Below are 18,768 nucleotides of genomic sequence, written 5' to 3'. Positions count from 1 at the left end.
TTCTGATGGTACATGTCTTATTAAGTAGCATTGTTTTAAAAGTACATATCAGAGAGATGTTGAAATGCCAAAATTTGAAAGTAACAAAACCTCTTTTTTTCACACTTTATTTTACAACTATAAATTATCACAGTTCTATTTATACACTTCATCTTGTAACATGTATCATTAACATTTTTTTACATGTTTATCTTCAGCAATTATTTCATTAACAAATGCTTTTTTTTATCAAAAACAAGCTATAAGAATACAAAAAAAGATATTCATAAATCTCAAAATATAAACTGACCATTACACACTGTGAGGGAGCAAGAATTGTGACGTCACCACACATGTGTACGACCACGGCGATCTTGACACAACAAAAGGTATGTTTGTGTATATTTTCTTTACTAAATTGAATCAAATTAAAACAATACCTAGCCCATGGTACGCCACATGATTTCCGCTTTCATGTGGTAAACTGTCCTGTTATTCTTGTTGTTGTAGTTTTTGAGAACATTCAAAAACAAATTTGGAATCAGCGATGCAGACGACAACACATTTTGTTTATCTTGCAAAAAACAATGATAAATCGGCTATTTTCCAATGGTTCTTTACAAAAAGTTATATAAACAGTAAATATATACCATTTACAATACATTTTCAAGGCGAAATGATGTTTTTGAAAGTTATCGTACAATATTAAATTATGCGAACGACCACACTCGAGAATTTTAGGCGAACGACCACACTTTTTTAATCTAATTTTGATAAGAGTGCGAATAAAGCTTCAAATACTTTATTTGTTAATGTGTATAGTTTATCTTTTAGATGGAGAGTCGACAACCTCAGATCTGCAGATATTGTGGCAAGGTCCTTTCGAACATTTCAACACTGCGGCAGCACGAAACAACACATACATTATTAGAAAACTTGTGTTTGAATTAAATAAACAAGCACATATAAATGAAGTTTGGAATATAGCTTAGGCTCTGCCAAATTGAATCTAATTGAGCATAATCTGGCTGATAAGCTTTAGCCCTCCGTAACCAAAAACAAAAACTTTTCAAAAATTCAAATACGTAAAAAATCTTCATTTATAAAACGCTTGCTGTATATGAGCGTTTGCTGTACATAAGCATCTTTTGTATACTGTACATTTATATCTTAAAATAGTTAAATGTAGGAAAATGTTTTTCTTGGTTTTGGGTTGTTTTCTCTGCCTGGCATGTAGGTTTTAAAATTGAAGCCTAACATGGAATCTACTTGGCATGGTATTAAAAAAATGAGCAAAATAAATGTGTTAAACAAAATATCATCCAAACTAATGCTGGTAAAGAAATCAGTGAAATAAATCGAAGCTGTCTTTTTAAAATATCAACTGTTTATAATACTGTGGACAAATATGCAAGCAAACTACAATGTACACATCACTGAAATACATGAATATACATAAATAGTTTTTTCCATCTAACCGTTAAATGCATATGTATGATTATAATGTAAAACCAAAACTTTCACAAAAACAAATAATGGCAAAATAAAGTCAACACTGTAGTCATAATGGCAAATGCTACAGTTCTGAATCATTGCAAATGGCAACTGTAGTCATTCCTAGAAATATAATGTGCCGAGGTAGACTACATCTTCTCACGAGAAGAGATCAGAAACAAGCCTGTCCACCTCGGCCTTGTGAATCTCACCGATTCCAACCGCCGGCAGTCCCAACACATCACGACCAACGTAGCGTAGCTGAAAATACATAAAACCATGCTCACAGTTGCCACAGATTTACTGGTAGTATGCTGGTGTAATAAAAGAGGAAAAGCACTAAATGACATTATATATCAATATTTCATCTCAAATAGTTGTATTGTAATAAATGTTTATGTTTATAGCTCAAATATGTTAGTATCTATAACTTTAATAGTCAGACAAGTTATGAAAAACATAAACTTTTAAATAATTAAAATTACAATGACAAAACCAAATCAATTTCATCAGGGTTATAAACACATAGAATTAAAACCTGTTGAAACAATGAAATAACTTAAGTAGATACAATTTTCAATAAATAAGTTTTCTTGCAAATTATTTCAAATCTGAAAAGTGAACATAGGCTCTATGAATAATAATGTAAAAGCTGACAAACAATTGTTCAAAACATATTGGGACTCACCTTGCAACCAACAACATTTTCAAATCTTGGAGCCACAAAACTCCAAGCTCCCATGTTTCTGTGCTCCTCCTGGGCCCAGATAAATTCTGTAAAAAGAAAGACATCTCATTAGTAAGTCCATATTAAATTATTTTAGCTCATTTTTAAGAAAGCTATATTAATTGGTAAACAACATTGATACGGTACTTCTTTTTACTTTTGGTAAAAGTTCACTGAGACCACTAGATCACTCTTATCTTAGTATAGAAATATCTTTGTGTTGAGGTGGTATTGATGCCAGACTTACAATCACCACAGAGGTGGAGAGGTTTTGGGTTTGATCCCCTATAGAAGGGCTTTCTGAAAGCCTTGCAAAGAAACCAATTACTGCGTGGTTTCTATTTATGAACTACCGTAACCCGAGTCAGACGCACATCAGTTTAAGGAAGTTGTTTGCAATCTGGCTAATATTATTTCCTATAAACTGACTGTAGTTCCAATTCTTTGTGAGAAGATTCTAAAACAATGATTCATACATGACTTTTGTTCTTGCATAAAAGCTCTTTTGGTACTTTCAAAATTAAAAAAAAAGGACATCACAAGGGTTAAATAATATTTCTTAAAGTTAAGATGTGTATAATCCAAGCAAATAAGTATATAAATCTCAATCTTAAATCTTTTGCCAATACCTTTTGCATTGGGATACTTGTTCAACTCTGTCTGCAGTTCACCGGCTGGGAATGGACATAAACTCTGAAAAGAATTATTATATCCCCTTCAAAAACAAAAAGACCTGGATAGAACCATTGTTAATCTGTTGCCATGGCAAACTGTTTTATATTTGAACTTATTTTCATTCAATTAACTTTAGCAGTCTTGGTATAAGTATATTAAGGATCATACCTTGGAAATCGAAATTGGCCTAAACTATATAAACTGAAAAGTTTGGTAAAATCCCACTTTAAAAAAGTGTAATAAGTAGTTGAGCTAAACCCCTTACCTCCAGCCTTATAATGGCCATATCGTCTATGTTTCTGGTTTCCCTTTCCTTCTGTAACAAGTAGAAATGTTTCCCTGAGCAGAAAACCACCTTGTTGACCTTGTCCCCTTTGACCCCAGGGTCACCGAGTACAGGCTGAAAAGTCGTCCCTGGAGCCATCTGTGTGAGGTCAGAGGTTGCCGCGGCCAGGCGTAGTAATACCTTTGGTGCTACAACAACAGCAGGTTTCCTGAAGTTTCTAACCATCTGAAACAATACAAAGTAATTTTAAACAGAAATGTGAAATGGTTGCAACCTCTTGTATCAAAATTCAGTACTTATAACTCTATTATTTAATACTTTACCTGTCTGCGTAGCAGGTGAAAGTATTGAGCAGGCGTGGTTGGGTTGAGGATCTGAATGTTAACATCATCTCCATCCACCCCGGTCTCCTTGCTGTCACATCCCTGTAAGAAGCGCTCCATTCGACACGAGGAGTGCTCCGGCCCCGCCCCATCCATCCCATGGGGAAGCAGCATCACCAGCCCCGTCTGCAGCAGCCACTTGTCTAAAGAACAACTTAACCAATAGGAGATGATGATATCCCCTGACACACCATTTCTTTCATGGGCAGACAAATTCTCACAAAAGAAAACTCTTTATGGTCCTTCAAATAATGATTTTAAAATTGTCTATTATCTGAACTGTCTACAATAATTATACATTTGCAAAAACAGCATACTTTAGAATTTCTTAATTTCACCATAGTTCAAACTCTGCCTTATATCAGTGACTCCACCTTCATTCAAATTCAAACCTTAACATAAACCTACAGTGTATATTTAAAAAAATAGCGAAAAAATACATTTAAATATAGTAATTATACAAATATACTGACTCTCTCCACTGGTTATGTAAGTATCAATAATTGGCTGAGCCCCGTTGAAGAAGTCTCCAAATTGGGCCTCCCAGATAACGAGGGATCGTGGGTTGTCGACACTCATGCCATATTCATACCCCAAAACTGCCTCCTCTGTCAGCGCACTGTTTGCCACCTGGGAATTACAATATATAAAGTTGATTGTTAGTCAAAGATGAGTTCTAAACTGGAAGTTTGAATCAATTTGCAATATGACTAATGTGCTGTTTTAAACTGCATATTGTGCATTGTGTAGTGAATAAGAGCAAAATCATACTAGCCCTATACAACAGTAGTCTACACATTTAAACAAAAACATGCAAGGTCTGTCCAAAAATTATTTAAAATCATGAAGTGAACAACTGTTCTATGATCTTTTTTCTTTTTTTTTACAATCGGGCCCTTACTTAATTGAAAAATATCAGCTTATCCCAACCTCAAGAAATCCAGCCTGTTCATCCATCATGTGATTTAATGGTACGTAAATCTCATCTGTGAGTTGGTCAACCAGCATGGCATGACGATGGCTAAATGTCCCCCGTCCGACATCCTGGCCACTGATTCGCACATTGTACCCTGAATGGGTTAACAATTCATTATTTCTCAATTACCGTACCTTCAAGAGTTGCATGAATATACTCTGATACATTATCTTTTATTCTATAATTTATGATAAGGCAGTAGAAGTTTATATAATTTGGATTTTCATTACAAATTCATTCAAAAAGTCATTCAATTCAAGAACCACAGTAAGCAACTCTAAAAATGCTGAAAGCTAAAAGCTTTGAAATTGATAAAATTTAGTTAATTGATGGCAAGTGGCCATACAAAGCACTGAATTGCATAGCAACTCCATTATACTTCTTTGAGTATCATATTTTCACAAGCACAATACAAAAAGCCAATGAACCTTGCTGCATGAGAGAGCCAAACGCCAAGGCTTCAGCTGTCGCCCAGTCAAGACTGGAGCCATCAGTCAGCTTCTGCCGACGCTTCTCACAGTGGTTCTTGCCAACCGTCGGGTGAACATTCTAAAGCAGTATCAGAAGAAGGTCAAACAAGATAACTGTTGTTGTTTACTTGTGAATTAATTGCCAAATCTTAAATGTAAATCTAGGATGACATCATCGTTGCTTTAGACAATAAATTTTTATACTCAATGTTTATCCCAGCTTATCAAACAAAAGCATGTTATGATCTAGGACTTCATTGTGCAACAAATTTTGTTCGTCTTAAAATTTGGTTTGTAGAATCATTTACAGGTAGTCTGCGACCATTCAATAGTTGAAAGAAATGGACAACAAACATCAAATATTTTTACATAATTTTACATTTACTCACAAAGTCTTCTGGCAGGGCGACAGACTTGGCCCCAACAAACTTGAGTGTATCCACAGTTATGCCCGTATCCCACTGGGTTATTGCAGCTGGGGCCTGCCCGAACTCACTCCACTGTCTTTGAAACACATATGGCTGTGAAAAAAATCACAACAAAAGATTAAAATGTAAATATAAATGACGACTGGTGATAATGTATAATTTGTCAGGAAATGCCAGGAATTGCTTATCTGCACTCGGTGGGATCGTTGAACTCAATTAGGAGCACCTCCCATCGGTAATTTTAATCAACCCGAAGGGCATTGGAAATTAACCAGACCCCTATAAAAGGATACCATTTAAATTGCAACAACATGAGTATGGAGAAGGGTATCAAGCATTTCTGGTGATATGACTACTGGTAGCAGTATTTATACGTAGACAAAAAAAGAAAAGAAAACGATCATGATGCTTGGAAGACCAATTCTCTGGGCCACTCCAAATATGCGAGGTACGACTAAACTTTTAAGAATTCAGGCAATACTATGTGGGAAAGAACATAACACATATTCAGTAGGAGAGAAAACAACTATATTTTTAGGCAACCAGGACATCTACATCCTTTACCATTTCACAAGAGCATTATGTTTTTTAACTGAGAAAAATTTACACCAGAGAGGTATCTATTATTGATTACACAAATAATTAAAAACATCACACAGGTCCCTTACTTTATTGGTGTGCTGCTTTTTTAACCAAGTGAATCTGAAGCCTAAACATCACAGATAACAATTATAAAATGAAATGAAGCAGAAAAAAACTTTCGTCTCATATATTTCATGCAGTAATAGCATAAGTACAGCTTTTTTGGTTGTTATCATCTGCACAGGCCCCTTAAAATGCTTTAAAGCCCTCACTCTATGTAGTGGGGCTGTAAACTATTTTACCAGCCTCTGAAGATGCTAACAACTTCAAATAGGTGTAGTAACCCAATTATAATCCTAAATGTAAAATGAGATGTTACCGGGACTGGAGTTGAGTCTCTGGCAGCGTAATTGTCCTGCAACTTTTTGCTCCACTCCGTCTGCACAGAGGAAATATCTGTTTCGGAACATATACCATCTCCCTGTAGACAAGAAAAATATCTGTATACATGTAGTTTGAACTTCTTTATTTTAAATTTAAATTTAAACACAATTGTTTTACAACCATTATGAAACAAGTTATAACAACATCATACTCTTTTTTTTATGTATTCTCCTTGGTACGATGTTACGTTAGTTCTGTGATGTTTAGGAAACTAGATTAACTGGAGGAAACTTTTTACATCTGGCTTGTTGACCACAAACAAAACTCACATACACACAGGCTTGGATTACAACCTGGGAAGCTTTGGTGAGAAGCCAGTACACTAACCACTGTGCCAACAAGACAACCAATTAATTATGGGGGGAATTTGAGCATGCAAAGGAAACTGAATCAGACTTTGTACATCTTGGTGAGAAGGTAATAATTATTAACCACTGTACTAATCAAATAACCTTCCAGTCTACTGTTATATCTAACACATGAATATTTACAAGTAGTTGTTCAGCGTAGGAATCTGGAATACTCTTCCTATCTTTGATAGCGTTATACATGAGGGGTTGAGTGAACGATGGGTCGTCCAATTCATTGTGGCCGTATTTCCGGAAACAGATGAAGTCGATGATGACGTCTTTACGGAACCTCTGTCTGTAGTCAGCAGCAATAGCTGTAGCTTTTATAACATCCTGCAAATGAATAATTTTGAGAGTATTATACTTCATATCATGAGTTTTCTTATACCCATTTTATTTCTTGGGAGTCTCTGAGGATAAATAATGAGTTTTCTTATATCCATTTTATTTCTTGGGAGTCTCTGAGGATAAATAATGAGTTTTCTTATATCCATTTTATTTCTTGGGAGTCTCTGAGGATAAATAATGAGTTTTCTTATATCCATTTTGTTTCTTGGGAGTCTCTGAGGATAAATAATGAGTTTTCTTATATCCATTTTGTTTCTTGGGAGTCTCTGAGGATAAATAATGAGTTTTCTTATATCCATTTTGTTTCTTGGGAGTCTCTGAGGATAAATAATGAGTTTTACATAATAAGGAGCCCACAACAGCATATGAAAGTCAATATTTCTTATCTGACAAAGGAGCTTAACTCAACAAATATGGTTTCCAGAATGATTTGAGTTGTTTAGATGAGTTCTACACTGAAGACATTGCGCACACTATTGACAGGGATGGCAACGAGTAGCAGATTATGTACTCAAAGTACTTTCCGATCAAGTGTACTGAATAAATTTAAGCAAAAAGAACAAGTCATAAATATGTTACTGTTGCTGCGATATGTTTTACAGTTTTGTACAAGCCAAGTGCTGTGACAATTCACATAATCTGAATATGCTTTTTTCCAAAACAAAACAACAAATAACAGTCATACACACACAAGTGTAAACACAATGCCCTAAGGTATTTCTTCATTTTATGTAAGATTTTACCTCAGGAAAGTCTGCATTGACATGAAGAACTGGGTAGTTATTGATTTTGGCGAGATCACTACTGTACATAGAAGACCTGCAGAAATAAATAACTCAGTTAAAGATGGATGAATAATGGCTTAATTCATTAAAAAAGTATTTAATAAGTGCCATACGTATGCACATGTAGTACAATCACACTGTAGCAAGTTATACATTATAATAAGCATTCTATAGAATGAGTGCATTGAGTTTGGTTTGTGGTCACCAAGCCGGACAAATGGGTTCCTCTGGGGGTTTTCAGTTTCTCCCACAACACAAGACCAGACTCTTGCGTAACATTGTGCAAACAAGAGTGATTTATATAATGTTGTAATAACTTGTTTAACAATCTTTGTAAAAGAAATAAGCTTCAACAATGCCTTTCAAGAAAATAAACTGTAAGTTATAAAACATTTAACAGCACATACAGGCATCTATGCTTATCTCTTGCATCATATTTATTATCGCTTATATATTGATTGATTGATTGATTGATTGATGTATATTCAGGTTAAAACACTCAATATGCAATTGGTAATACATAATACAGTGAATTAAATGTTAATACTAGAATATAGCTGTAAAGTACACAAAAAAATATCGCACCAACTTAGCATGAAGCCCTAGAGCTTATTTCCAATGAGGTTCTTGACTTACTTAGATAACTGGGGAAATAAGAAAGACAATGCATATAACAAAGAACTTGCCTTCCCCTATTAGCCTCGGTTGTAAACCCTATCTGATTGTTGACAATTAAGTGAATACTGCCACCAATATTGTAATGCGGGCACTCCGCTATACTGAATGTCTCAGCAACGATACCCTGAAATACATAAACACATGAAATGAAATGAGACTTAATTCTAAAACACAGAAACATGAGCAGGAAATAATAACAGCAGTGCTATCAGATACCAGAAATCATTGTTTATTATTGGCCATTACAGTATTTTAGCCAGAGTTATGGGGCACTTGAGACGATGTGTAGCATCATGGAAAGTTTGGTTCAGTGTCATTTTTTATTATCAAAATATAACAAACAACTATTGCTCAATTCATTATGATTACGGCTTTTTTTTTTTTTTAATCAAGGCTTCAGACTTTGGGCTATAAATCCTGCGATGTGACACAAATATCTACGTTTTTCAATCTCAAATAAAAACACACAAACACACACACAAAAATTAACACTGATTGCACCATGTTTAAATACTGACATAAGACACCCTAAGTCAGTGAGCACACTCCCTTCTCACCAAGTAGACATCTGCTGCTCGTTTTCCCGGTTTGGGCGTAATTGAGTTGGGTTTACAATAACCCAACAGGACAAGTGGGATTTCTCAGGGTATTTCAAAATTCCCCACGAAACAAGATCACACTCTGGCACATTAACATGCAAACGAGCCTGACTTAAAAGAAGTTAGTAATGCTTTCTTCAAGTGTTGTAAAATAGATAAAGATTAAACTTAATATTGACTTACCTGTGCAGAGAATGAGGCATCTCCGTGGACCTGAATACACAGAGTTCTGTCCCCTGGCTGCGATGCGCCATCTACACTGTAGTCACCCTCCTGTAAGCTCTGCTGCTTTGAGCGACATTTGCCAACTGCTACTGGGTTGTTAGCCTGAATAACATCCATCAAAAACATTGTTTGAATTATATATGTACATGTATGTATCTATCTGGGTTTAAAGTGGACTTATCTTAAACTATTTACTGCAAGATGACATATAAAAATAGTCTTTTACTTTACACAGGTCAGGCCATAATGCAACCGATGGACTTGGGCAGATCTTTATACATGCACGCTCTAAATTACCACAAATATCAACTGTACTTATAAGCAAACATGTATACAATGTATTATATTTTCATAATTTGTCAATTCTAATCCTAAAGAACAACTTACCTCTAAATGTGATGGATTAGGTATAAACGACACATGAAGATTCTTGCCCTCATAATCGAGATCAACTGATGTATCTGTAAAAAAGAATCAACTAACTTTACATATCATACATATGAATGTTTGAACCCAATTTCATATGAAAAGTCATTGAAATAAGACTTTTTGGTTATCAAACCAGGTCTCTTAGTAGACTTACACTAAGGATTGCCATCAAGTTTTCGAACAAGCCTTTCTATATAAAATTCAGAAATTGAGCAAACCCAGAAAGCATGTTACTAAGTGCATTGCTTGGAGGCTTGTGTTTATTTCGATCACTGTTGTTGTTTTTTTAGACCAGTTTTAAAACTTTTCTTTTTTTAGAATAGAATGTGTGCATTCTTATTTTCTACAGAAGAAACATGTACCTCCTACAGAAATATGTAATAGACTTAAAACTCCTGCTCAAAAAGTGTTCTTTATGGACCATATTCACTAAGGTCTTGAGTCCAAGTTTGAGACTCAAGACTTAAAACTGCAAATCTTCATGTTATTGCACAGTTGTTATTAGATGAGCAATAATGTTCAACTCGCCGTATATGTTGCAAATACCATGTTTAACAGATATTGTAACATTTTCTGTAAAAATATAGCTATATTAGAGATAATTCATGACATTTAAAAAAATCTTATTCCAAGTCTCAAACTCAGACTCAAGTCTTTAGTGAATATGGACCTACCTTAGTCTCTACTTACATGCATGTGAAACAACATCTCCGGTGCCTTTAAAACCTTCAGGGATTTCTGAGATACCAGACACCTGAAAGTTGTCATGGAATGACATGTTTGGGTGAATAGGTACTTACTTCTGCAGTTTAATGAAAACAACATATCAGCAATGTATGAACACAATCCACTCATTATCAGTCTGTTTGAAATGATGTGGGAAAATCAAATTAATCGGCCTAAACAACATTTTGAAGTACAAGCCAAATTTCCCAGGAAACCAGAACTGCTTATAGCCAGAAAATATGAATGTGTAGATTGAAGATATTTTTATGCCTACACACCTTGAATGTTGATTATTCCATACTGATTGAGTATCTAAATCAGACCTCATTTGATCGTTTTTCATCAGTTCCTTAATTCTATACAGATTTCAAGACAAATTGCATAAACAAGTATTGGTAGCTCAGTCATGTCAACGTTCATAGCATATAAATGAGTTACCTCTCATTAACCACAGGATGCCATACCTTCTGATAGATACAGACGGGCCTAAACTGCATACAAAAAATACTCTGGTAATTCCCTCCCTTTGATCACAAGTTGCCATACCTTTTGGAAGATACGGACGGGCGGAAACTCAAGCATACAGGTGAGGAAGTTGAGTCGACCGCGATGTGGCATACATATCACAACCTCCTCCACACCATCTGCAATGAAACTCAACCTGTACAACATTCAGTTTGCCATTTTCCTTTTACAGAATCAAGAGAATCAAGCGTTTTTTTAGATGACAAATAGTCATTTCTTGACAATTATGTTAGCTAGCACTATGGGACTTCTTATACATGTCCATATTGTCCTAGTGAACATGTGTACCAAGTTCCTTTTCATATCTTAAAAGATTTGTGCGTGTTTTCAGATTAAATATTAACCAACAAGACAACGACATCAAGGCTTAGTCATCAACATTTTTCCTTATAAACTGACTAGCAAAAATAATTGACAAGAAAGTATAGATACTGTACATGTAGCTTCTTTATTAATGAGCCTGCCAGATTGAGCTAATCAGACTTTACTAGAACCATGAGTGACAAACTAACATGCACAGATTGACGGAACTCAAAATCAACCTTTCTTAATAATGACTGTACATATCTAGTTTTCGTGTTACGAACCTTGTGCAGACTTGTGGAATATTTCATCAAACACTCCCATCATGCTTTCCCCACCCTCGCCACCATAACGCTTCAACGTTGTAAACTTGCTCGCCAGGAAATGGTCAAATCCCTACAATACATCACACTTACAATTAATGTAGGGATTGTTGACGAAAAAATATCCTGGCAAACTTTTGGTGTAATCATTTAGCTGAAAGAGTATTGGCACATTGACAGATATCAAGAATATTCAATATTTGGTTGAATGGTAACTACCTTAATAAATATCCATAAAGTTGCATGACTTTTCATTCCAGGCCGGTAGGACCTATATTTTTGTTAGATTGTACTGAGGTGTTAAGCTTTTTAGAATAATATGAGAAAACGTCTTAGAATACCTAACAACTGATCACGCTATGCATAGAAATAGAATGTTATCTATATCTTTTTTTCCTTAAACAATTAACACATCTTTCATGACCATTTTCCAATGCACATTACAATTGAATTAAATTTAAAGGAAATTACCTGACACTTAAGCATCAGATTGGCCAATGCAGTTTTCCGCTCATTGGAGATTTCAATACTGTTTTTCTTCTCAAATGCTTCTGCAAACCACTCTCGTTCTTCCTCTGTCTAGGAAGAAATCACACTCAGTAAACATATCACACATTTGTTGACATTAATATAGTTAATTTTTTTTATTTTTTTTTTAACTTTAATAGATCTTCTTTCTGACAAATATTACAGGTTGTAGTGAAGATCTAAATAATTTAATGTGTAATGGCAGAATGATCTATTTTGTGCTTTTCCAATCCTTCTAAATATAAAAATATGGCAAAACCAGACGAAAAATCATTTAGACTTCCAAATAAATGATAAAGTATTGAACAGTAGAAATTATTTTTGTTACTAACAAACCCTGCCTTATTGACTTCTAGGCGTTTTTATATCAACATTTTTTTACACAAGACAGAGTCAATGCAGCAATATGAATGTACCATCCTAGGTATTTGAAATAATTTGCCAATTTCACATCTCTAGTCTTTAACATGATTATCCTCTTACGACATTTTCCCCTGTACCTACAACACTATAATATATATAGAATAAATTTTCTTTAAACCATCTGTTGTATGATACTCATTACTCATATAAAATAATTGAGACAAGCTATAACCTTACAATTTTTATAAGAAGGGCCGATATGTACGGCAAATAAAACATCTATCACAACTAAAATGAATATTATAACTTGTCCAATTGTTTAAAATCAAGACAATGAATGGAATTGGATAAATTCAAATACCTTTTACACTTGATCGTTTCGAATATAAAGTAAAATTTCACTCATATCGCCGTTATTACAATGCAAACCACTTACATCTAAATGCTGGAACTCCGCAGCTATAGTATCACAATATTCCCTCTCAAGTTGACCAATCAGATCGTCGACAGAGAGTTGCTGGCCCGCAACAGCTCCGTAAAACAGTCCGTCCACATTGACGGTCTTCATGGTACCTGGGTTAATGCCATAAAGCTCAGGGGCTAGCTCATGGGGGTCCCTGAAAAATGAACAAAATTATTCAATGCTAAGATCTAAAATTCGAAATTTCAAGTAGATTTATCTAAATGCTCAGAAACAATTGGTCATTTATTTTGCAAGCCATCATTGAGCGAAATATCAGGAAAATTAAGCTATGTATTAAATTTCAAATTTTGAAATCTGGAATGGTTTTGTACAAAGCCATGTTAAATAATCATTTATGCTACTTTCGGAGCTATTTTTTGTTAACATCATTCTAATTATATAACAGTACCTGACAATGATAAATAGTTTTTTAATAAATATTAAACTTAATTCCAAGTGAGATTCTCACTTAAAGTTGCACTCTCACAGATTGAACGTTTTGACAACTTATTTATTTTTTGTCTTGGAATGAGCAAATTTTTGCCCAAATCCATGGAAACCAGTTATATAAGATTTTTCAAATGGAAATATGAAAATCTATGATCTGATTTTTTTGTCAGCAGCCTTATATCATTGGTCTACAGATATTTACGCAAAAATTTGCTCTTTCCAAGATAAAAAAATATAAAAGTTGTAAAAACTGTAAATCCGTGAGAGTGCAGCTTTAAATATTTTAACTATATACAGGTCCTACATTTCCTGCTGCAGTCCCAATGGGTCAAGAGTGGCTTTCTTGTGTCCATGTGTCCGATAGGCCTCAACAAGCCGGTATATATTACCATGTTCGATACGATTGGTGATGTGCTGAGGATCAGCTGAAAGTAAAAACAGCAAACTTTCCTTTTGATTATTTGCAACAACGCCATATTTTGTCTCATAATCATCTAATTTCTTTTGACCAATGAAGCATTTTTACATAAAATACAGGAATCATAACGATGAATTATTCTGTTGATAGAAACAGTGCAACATGACACAGAAATGTGTCTAAATTTACACATGTAGGGTGAATGTGGTTCTATCTAGACTTTATTTGTAACATCTCAGTAAAATTGCTTTAATTCTAAAAGATTTTTGTCATTTTGATGATTAAAAAGTATAGAAGTTTACCATTTACTTGACATCAAGCAAGAAAACATCAGATTAAATTTGCCATGTACAACCTAAGCCCTTAGGCCTTAAGCAAGGCTGCAGTTCACAGTTTTACAACAATCGGAACACCTCAGAGATGGCCAAGTTGGTACGATTGTATTTACAAGGTCTATGTCAGAGATGGTCAAGTTGTTACGATAGGCATTATTGTTGTCTGTGTCAGTCAAGTTTCGTTTTGGAAAGGTAAGTCCTGTGTTTTAATGCATTTAAAGCTTGCTTTGTGCAAAATATCTTTACACTTACATAGTAAAATATGAATATAAGCCTTAATTATCTATTTCAAACATAAAATGCTTCTCTAAATACAATTTCAATATTTTTCAAACCCCCCTGGTTTTTGCACAAAACCGTTTAGATGTTAGGGATTTGAAGAATCCCATATAACATGTCTATTATTTTAGACTACTTTTTGTGTTGCTAGGAGCATGTTCCACTCCTGGCCTCAATTTCTCAAAGTTCTTAAGCGTAACAAGCTCAGGTATCTTATTTAATAAAGCCAAGTTTCTTACTTAATCTTAATTTTAGTAACTAAAAAAAAGTTTTTTAAATTTTACTATGCATTTTAAAACAAGTGAATGTCAAACAGCCATTCAACAAAACGCATATAAATGATTATTCTAACTATATTTATTTTATTTTCATTTCTTTTACATAACAGAAAAATAGATATGCAAATACAAAAACTATGTGTCAAAAGTGTAAACATCATTTTTTTGATTAACCAATCAAACTGGAAAACATGAAGCACACCTCCAAGATTGACCTACTTTTGATGTTCTTACCATGATATGGCTTTTCTTCCTTGGCAGGGCGATTACCATAGACTCCTGACTTACTGTGATAGCCACACACATTCAGGGAGGATAATCTTGCATTCAACAAAACACCAGGTCGAATTACCTGGCGAAACATTATCACTAATTGTAAGTTATTGTTGGTTCGACCTTGGCGATATTCCAACCAAGGGAAGTAACTTTACCATTACTGTGTTGGTTACATACAATCTTTTAAATCTTTACCTGCTACAATGGTCGTTCTTGACTTTGAATGAACAATATATCACGAATATATTAGTTTTTTTAGTAGTGTTGGCTCAGTCCTTTATGCGTATTGACTGTTGTTTTTTTATATATTTGATATGAATTTTATATGAAAAAGCTAAAAAAATATATAAAATCTACACTTGCTTATAAATCTGGCGAAAGTTTTGTTTAGATTGATAATTAAGAACTTGAGACGGGACGAAGACACGAAGTCAATAATATTATGTAAATATGTATTTATCAATATAAAACCGGGAACATATCACCAAAATTCCACGGGGAAATAGACTTCAGTTTGTTTTTGTGTTGCGCGTGGGCTATATAATGTACCTGGTAATAAAATAAATACACCATAACTTGAAATCTAATTTGTAATGTTGCGAGCTCGGCTCTCATGGCTGTACAAATAAAAAAAATATTTACCTATTGTTAACCCTTTTTCCTTTTCTCCGATCAGTTAGTTTTAGAAAAGTTGATATATACAGATGAAACAAGAAAATCTGTTCGGCACACAACTGATGAGAGTAAGCTGATCTGAAAACACGAATGTAGTGTAACCTCTCTGTTGACTTTTCTTCCTAAATTGGCTCTTACTTAGCTTTGTTAAACTAATTACCAACATTTCTGATCACGAAAAGTGACAAACACTGTCCAAATAATCACAACCTGATAGTAATCCCACCGCCTTGTCTGACTCGTATATCTGGATTCCTTGAAACGGAATAATAATTATGTTTCTGTTTAATAAGTAGCATTCTTAAGTATATATGAACCATGGTATATTTGAGAAAAATACGTATCTACATGTATATGATGTAGAAATATATGTATCAAATCTCTGATTTTGGACATAAGAACCAAGTAGGGGCGGGCAACACTTGAACCATATTTTATATCTAATGAAGGACATCGGAAAGTATCATTTTAAATTTGCCTAATTTTCAATGCTCGGTTAAAAGCAATTAAGAGCATAATAAAAGTAACACTCTTATTCAAAACCAAAACATACACATGTATAACAAACATTAAATTTAAGTGATACACCTTAACCTACTTACTAAATAATGCATTTATGGAAAATACAAATTACTGATTACAAGATTGTAACGGTGTGTATTTATTAGCTGAACACGCAAACTGTTAAATGATTGGTGAGTGCTAAAATATTTACTGTGATCTACTATAGTCTTATAAGGTAGAACATTCTCATTCATCAGAGGTTTGGTTGTGATAAATCTATGTGGTACGCATAGCACCATCACTCAGGTGTACGAGGATGAAGGTAGAGATACCATATTTCCTGCATCTTTCTTTCAAATTAAATTTGGTATTCTTCATAAGAACCATTGTTTTCGATACTAATTAATCTTTTTTATTATATTAAAACAATTGTATTATGTGTGATAAATTTTATTTGGCAGTAAGAGTGCATCTTAAACAAACATGCACAGTCGCATTTTTCAACTTGAAGGATTATCAATGACATGTCTAACAATTGATAAGCTCAATATTTTTTTCTCTCATTTATGAACACATGTTTATTAAATATAACACAATTTTACAATAATTGAACCATTTATTTCATTAATGCACACAACAGATGTGTGTTCATATACTTCATATTTATACTACACCTGTATACAAACTAGTTTCTTGGTGCACGAGGCGAGGTGGGGGATATAATAACAAAATAGATTCATACATAACGTATAGTAAAATATAATTTAGAAGTTCAATCTAAAACTCCAGATTTCTGCAGAAAACGTACTCGTAGTGTATTTGGCACATAAAACACATGAAAAATAACAGCATATGATTATGAAAGTTCTTTTTTCCACACTTACGATAGGCAAATTCATATAGATAGTATCTATTAAGGTCCTTTCTTACAAAAAACTTGTAGTAAGAAAATTTTGGCGACACCGGTTCGAACCCGGTCTCCGACTCGATTTTTTGGTTTACATTTTTGGTATTTTTTTAAAATTATGATATCAAAGAGTATAAGATTTTATTGAATAATTGTCCTGAGATTCGTTACAGAAAAAAACTTTTCTTGGTGCCAATCTGGTGTACAGTCCCTAAAAAACGCTCTTCTATTCGGAGTCTTTATACAAATGTACGTTAGTTTTAACAGTGGGTTTAAACATTGGTTTGAAGATGGACCAAGAACTTTCCTTCCTTTCATAATTTCACAGTCGTCTCACTGTACATTATACCTTGTTGATGTAATACAAAATGTATGCTTATTACCGCACTTCCAATGTACATACACTTGACAAATTTAATATAATTTCATGTATTTGGACGATGTATTTAAGTCTTCACAAATATCTGTTCTGTTCTATTCTTTTTCCATATTCACCGTCGTCGTTTCCCCCAGCATGCTCTAGCCGACGAAAGCGTGGCTGCCGACGATGCTCAGGCTGACGGAAGCGTGGTTGCCGACGATGCTCTGGCTGACAGATACGTGGCTGCCGACGATGCTCTGTCTGACGGAAGCGTGGCTGCCGACGATGCTCTGGCTGACGGAAACGTGGTTACCGGCGATGCTCTGGCTGACGGAAGCGTGGGTGCCGACGATATATTAACCTGTCATTTAAATCATAAGTACACGGTTGTATACATGCATAAGTAAACCGATAGACGAGTCCCCGTCGGGACAATAACATTACCCTGCTAATTTAGCTCTGATTGCTGACTTGTTATTTTATGTTGTTAACAATTCAGAAATAAAAGTTTTCCACAAGGATGCCCAGGTTTACGCAAGATTATCATCATCTGTCAAGCAGTTCCATACAAGCAACCTGTGAAAACACCTCCTGACAGGCCCAATGGAATCTGTGGGGATCCTGACAGGTTTTGGGGGAGATACATCACCCCTTTACCCTTGAAGGTGTTGTTATCATAAGTGTCAATTATTGTCATTACAAGGGTAATTGTGTGTATTGCCCATTTTCATGTTCAGTTTCAACGACTGTATTTAAAGCTGCACTCTCACAGATTGAACGTTTGACAACTTTTTTTAATTTTTTTGTCTTGGAACAAGCCAATTTATGCAAAAATGCATGGACACCAGTAATATAAGACTGCTGACAAAAAAAATCAGATCGCAGATTTTCATATTTAAGCTCAAACATTGAGGTCTTATGCATTTTTCTTAAACAGTTAGTAACGCTTTTAGCCATAAAACATTAATTTTCGTACGGATATAATTATGAAAATCTGCGATCTGATCTTTTGTCAGCAGTCTTATATCGCTGGTTTGCTGATATTTATTCAAAAATTGGCTCATTCCAAGACAAAAAAAAATCAAAACGGTATATCTTTGAGAGTGCAGTTTTAGCGGACAAACAGGGGTTTTGTATTATTCCAGTCTCAATTATATCTGAATATGCAATGGCCGTATGATTTTATTTTGATGGAA

At 34.4% G+C, this 18,768-nt stretch overlaps 1 protein-coding gene across 1 annotated transcript; it reads right to left on the bottom strand.

The window, feature by feature from the left end:
• Positions 1-99: 99 nt before the first annotated feature.
• On the bottom strand, positions 100-15,251 carry LOC128209726 (2-oxoadipate dehydrogenase complex component E1-like). Its single transcript, XM_052913900.1, has 22 exons — positions 15,084-15,251; positions 13,844-13,964; positions 13,063-13,243; positions 12,207-12,314; positions 11,697-11,808; positions 11,131-11,228; positions 10,549-10,612; positions 9,817-9,890; positions 9,388-9,531; positions 8,614-8,729; positions 7,886-7,961; positions 6,936-7,127; positions 6,380-6,481; positions 5,380-5,511; positions 4,949-5,069; positions 4,475-4,614; positions 4,018-4,174; positions 3,485-3,687; positions 3,141-3,386; positions 2,830-2,893; positions 2,162-2,247; positions 100-1,734 (listed from the first exon to the last, which is right to left on the bottom strand). The coding sequence occupies exons 1-22, from the start codon at positions 15,211-15,213 to the stop codon at positions 1,633-1,635; spliced, it is 2,769 nt and encodes a 922-aa protein (XP_052769860.1). The 5' UTR covers positions 15,214-15,251; the 3' UTR covers positions 100-1,632.
• Between the last annotated feature and the right edge of the window lie 3,517 nt (positions 15,252-18,768).

Source organism: Mya arenaria, chromosome 11 (genome assembly GCF_026914265.1).
Source record: "Mya arenaria isolate MELC-2E11 chromosome 11, ASM2691426v1".
Taxonomy (NCBI): domain Eukaryota; kingdom Metazoa; phylum Mollusca; class Bivalvia; order Myida; family Myidae; genus Mya; species Mya arenaria.
This window is presented reverse-complemented; position numbering and strand designations above follow the sequence as displayed.